Source organism: Rhincodon typus, chromosome 21, assembly GCF_021869965.1.
Source record: "Rhincodon typus isolate 14 chromosome 21, sRhiTyp1.1, whole genome shotgun sequence".
NCBI classification, from domain to species: Eukaryota; Metazoa; Chordata; class Chondrichthyes; order Orectolobiformes; family Rhincodontidae; genus Rhincodon; species Rhincodon typus.
Window position 1 is genome coordinate 43,790,289 of NC_063352.1, and position 4,435 is coordinate 43,794,723.

At 46.4% G+C, this 4,435-nt stretch overlaps 1 protein-coding gene across 1 annotated transcript in view; it reads right to left on the bottom strand.

The window, feature by feature from the left end:
* Positions 1 to 1,849: 1,849 nt before the first annotated feature.
* LOC109922138 (60S ribosomal protein L3-like) overlaps positions 1,850 to 4,435 on the bottom strand; it is a 34,264-nt gene continuing 31,678 nt past the window's right edge. Inside the window, exon 10 of the mRNA XM_048609751.1 lies at positions 1,850 to 1,949. Coding sequence (XP_048465708.1) covers positions 1,893 to 1,949 — 57 coding nt within the window. The 3' untranslated portion in view covers positions 1,850 to 1,892. The remainder of the gene's footprint in view (positions 1,950 to 4,435) is intronic.

Genomic DNA, 4,435 nt, shown 5'->3' on the forward strand with positions numbered 1-4,435 from the left:
TTGGATGTCAGGAATGTAGTGATTGGCTGATTGGATATCAGGTATGTACTGATTGGATGTCAGGAATGTAGTGATTGGCTGATTCAATCAAACAAAATGTTCCTAGGATTATTCATACCAGCCAGAGTACAGACCACAAACAGCCAACTTGTGTTTGTCAACCACAAAACAAAACATTGACTGTGGGATGTGATCGAGTTGACCTCCTGGTGTGGTTCATTCATACTTTTGATAAGTGACAGACATTCTCAGAAAACAAAGGAATATGTTCAAGCTTTGCAGTCTTTCTGAATTGGCCAGATGCAACAGGAGCCTACAGTTGCCGGTTGCTGCCTCCATGGCAACACCTCAATCAATCAGAGTCAACTTGCCAACGAACTAACCCCTTTACACCTGAAGTAGAAGTTGCTGCAATAGTTTGAAATTTGGCATTCTTGTGTTTGTCCTGATGAGTGTAAGGTTTGTCAAAAGAGAAACATAGAAACTCCAAACAGTTATAGGTCATTCAGCTGTTCAAGCCACTCCACCATTCAATATGATCACGGCCGATCCTCTGTCTCAACACCATATTCCCACTTTCTCTTCATACTGCCTTTACAATGTAAACATTTATCACTCTGTTCCAATTCTGAAGATTCAAAATGTTAATTCTATTTCTCTCTGCCCAGAAGATGCCAGATCTGCTAACTTTCTCCAGCGTTCTTTGTGTTTGTCGAAACCATCTCTCCTCATACAATGTCTTCCTTTTCAGCAACTGGCTTGAAGTAGGTTTGTCCACTTTGTCAGTCGCCAACAATCCTGCCAGCAGTGACAATGGAGGTGCTCACATTTCCAGCAGTGCCCCTGGGAGTGGTGGCCACTGCTGGAATTGCAGGGAGGCCCAGAAGAATAATTTTGGTGCTAGATCAGGGATGGGACGTGAGTTAGGGGGTGTCTTAGTGGCAGACCCAGGGTGGGTGTAGCTTTGTTGGGAAACGGAAGGGGGCAGGGTAATGTGGAGGGGTGCCCTTTGACAGAAACAGGGTTTGCATGAAGGAGATACTCCATTCGCTTGGCACCAAGACTCAACATCTTTTGCTTGCTGGCTTTATGGCCAGGCATCAGCTTCTGTCACCGCAGGTAAAGCCCTGCACTGGGAGAGGGAGGCCCATAAGAGATCATAATTGGCATGCAGCCATCCCGTGCTGCAGTGGGGCTGCGACTATAGAATTTGGTCCACCCTACAGCACATGCAGGTCCATGACAAATATACAAACTCTTTGTAAGAGCTTTCTCATTAGTCCAGTCAATTCCCCTGGTCAACGCCTGGTAAAGTTAGGCAGAAGAATCCAACATGGATCTGACGATATTTTCAGGATTATAATCAGTGTTCGAAGTACAGCTATGGGACCTTGCTTTGTTTATCTGAGCAACCCTTGTACACAACAAGCCAGCTGGCTGCTCAACTCTTTACAGGCCCATCTGAAACCATGCATCAAATCAGCTTTGGAATGTCCAAAGTACTTCTCTCCCTGCAGCAGCTGCACACTTCACAACCCAAAAGAAATGGCGAAGAGGAGTTGAAAATTGCTTCCATGAGGCTATGTGGATGAAGGGAGAGTAATTCCAGCTGTGACTGATTATTCAGTGTGTGGAAATGATTAGCAATGAAGACAAAAAGCTTCCATCAGCTTTAAAAGTGGTGATTTTATATCCCATATTATGAACTATCCCAGAAAGCAGAACAATATGGGGATTGACCATTTTAATCATTGACATTATTTGCTGGATGTAGTCTCCTGTTGCAGCGTAACAAGTAACTTAGGAAAGCAAAAACTGAGCATCAAACTGTTCTTTATTATCAGTTGGATCAATAATTCAGTGACAGATAGAGTCCTTCACATCTGCAGCTGTTAAGTATCAACCGAGACACTGGCCTTCCCTTGTACCCGATCTTTCTTGATTGGGCCCTGAAAAAAAAAGGTCAGAAAGGAAAATGATTTTTGTGCTATTCTGACCCCCAATGTACACCATTAACTTGTCTACAATATACAGACATAGAATTAGAAGCAGTTATTGGCAATTCAGCCCCTCGAGTCTGCTCTGCCATTTAATACAATCATGGTTGCTCTGATCCTGGCCTCAACTCCACTTTTATGTCAGCTCTCCATAACCTTTTAACCCATTACTAATTAAATAGCTAAGGTTCTTGAGCAGATTTGTAGTTTGGGTTATGGATGTTGTGGTTGGTTCACTCGCCGAGCTGGTTCGTTGTTCCGCAGACGTTTCATTACCGTGCTGGGTAACATCATCAATGCAGCCTCCGACGAAGCACTGTTGTGTTTTCCCACCTGGTATTTAAACTCTGGGGTCCTGAGGCATCCATGTAGGAAGTACAGTTGCTCTCAGGTAGCGAGCGTTTAAATAACAGGCGGTAAGACACAACAGCGCTTCATCGGAGGCTGCACAGATGATGTTACCCAGCAGGGTAATGAAACATCTGCAAACTAATGAACCAACCACAGTAACTAAGTCCTCCACTGTGCAATCACTGTTGTCCAACAGGACCAGGGACTGGTCAACGGGGAGATAGACTACTCTGGACACAAGGCAAGGGTCTGCTCCATCTTTGAGGGATTGAGGGGACAGGGGAAGCAACTTAGACAAAGGCCCCAGCACTGCAGGACACAGTAGTACAATCCCCAACCTGAGGAAAGGGCAAATACCACATCCTTCTGGCCAAATTCAGAATCAAGCTGGCTGTTTAATTGGCAGTTGCTCCCATCAGATACATGCCCAAAACTTACCCACTCATTAAAGGATGTCAATCTAAAGTCTTAGGTCAACTTCTGTAGATTTGACAATCCACTTATTATTGTTAATTTCTTTTTTTGAAGAATGCATTGCCCGACAATTGAAAACAATCGGTCAGAAATTTCGAATAGTTTATAATGACACAAAGTTTACCGTTTTCGAAATAATGCAGTTCTCGACAATTTGTAAAGGTCAAGGGTAGGTGAAGCTTGATTCAAAGTTTTGAAGAGATGACTGAAGTAGCAAACAGTGGAACAGTAAAGATTATTTGGATTTCATAAGGCATAGGATTGAAGACAAATTAAGGATCTGGTTAAGAAATTGACTGAGGGACAGGGATCTATGCTGGGTCCTCAGCTTTTTACAATGTACATCCAAAACTTAGATGAGGGGAGTGGAAGTTTGATAACTAAAATTGCAGATGACACAAGGATAGATAAGGAAGTAAAAACCAAAAGAACTGCGGATGCTGTAAATCAAGAACAAAAATAAAGTTGCTGGAAAAGCTCAGCAGGTCTGGCAGCATCTGTGAAGGAGAAAACAGAGTTAACTTTTCGGGTCCCGGTGACCCTTCCTCAGAAGGTAAGGAATATTAGATAAGGAAGTATGTCATGAAGAGGACAAAAGGAGGATGCTACTGATACTGAGATAGTAGGAACTGCAGACGCTGGAGAATCCGAGACAACAAGGTGCAGGGCTGGATGAACACAGCAGGCCAAGCAGCATCATAGGAGCAGAGAGGCTGACGTTTCGGGCCTAGACCCTTCATCAGAAAAGGGGGAGGGGAAGGGGGTTTTGAAATAAATAGGGAGAGAGTGGGAGGCGGATAGAAGAGGGATAGAGGAGAGGATAGGTGGAGAGGAAACAAACAGGTCGAAGAGGCGGGGATGGGGCCAGGAAAGGTGAGTGTAGGTAGGGAGTTAGGAAGGGGATAGGTCAGTCCAGGGAGGACGGACAGGTCAAGGGGGCGGGATGAGGTTGGTCGGTAGGAGATGGAGGTGCGGCTTGGGGTGGGAGGAGGGGATAGGTGGGAGGAAGAACAGGTTAGGGAGGCAGGGACGAGCTGGACTGGTTTTGGGATGCGGTAGGGGGAGGGGAGATTTTGAAACTTGTGAAATCCACATTGATACCATTGGGCTGCAGGGTTCCCAAGCGGAATATGAGTTGCTGTTCCTGCAACCTTCGGGTGGCATCGTTGTGGCACTGCAGGAGGCCCAGGATGGACATGTCATCTGAGGAATGGGAGGGGGAGTTGAAATGGTTCGCGACTGGGAGGTGCAGTTGTTTGTTGCGAACCGAGCGTAGGTGTTCTGCAAAGCGGTCCCCGAGTCTCCGCTTGGTTTCCCCGATGTAGAGGAAGCCACACCGGGTACAGCGGATGCAGTATACCACATTGGCAGATGTGCAGGTGAACATCTGCTTGATGTGGAAAGTCTTCTTGGGGCCTGGGATGGGGGTGAGGGAGGAGGTATGGGGGCAGGTGTAGCACTTCCTGCGGTTGCAGGGAAAAGTGCCGGGTGTGGTGGAGCTGGAGGGGAGTGTGGAGCGGACAAGGGAGTCACGGAGAGAGTTGTCCCTCCGGAAAGCAGATAAGGGTGGGGAGGGAAAGATGTCTTTGGTGGTGGGGTCGGATTGCAGATGG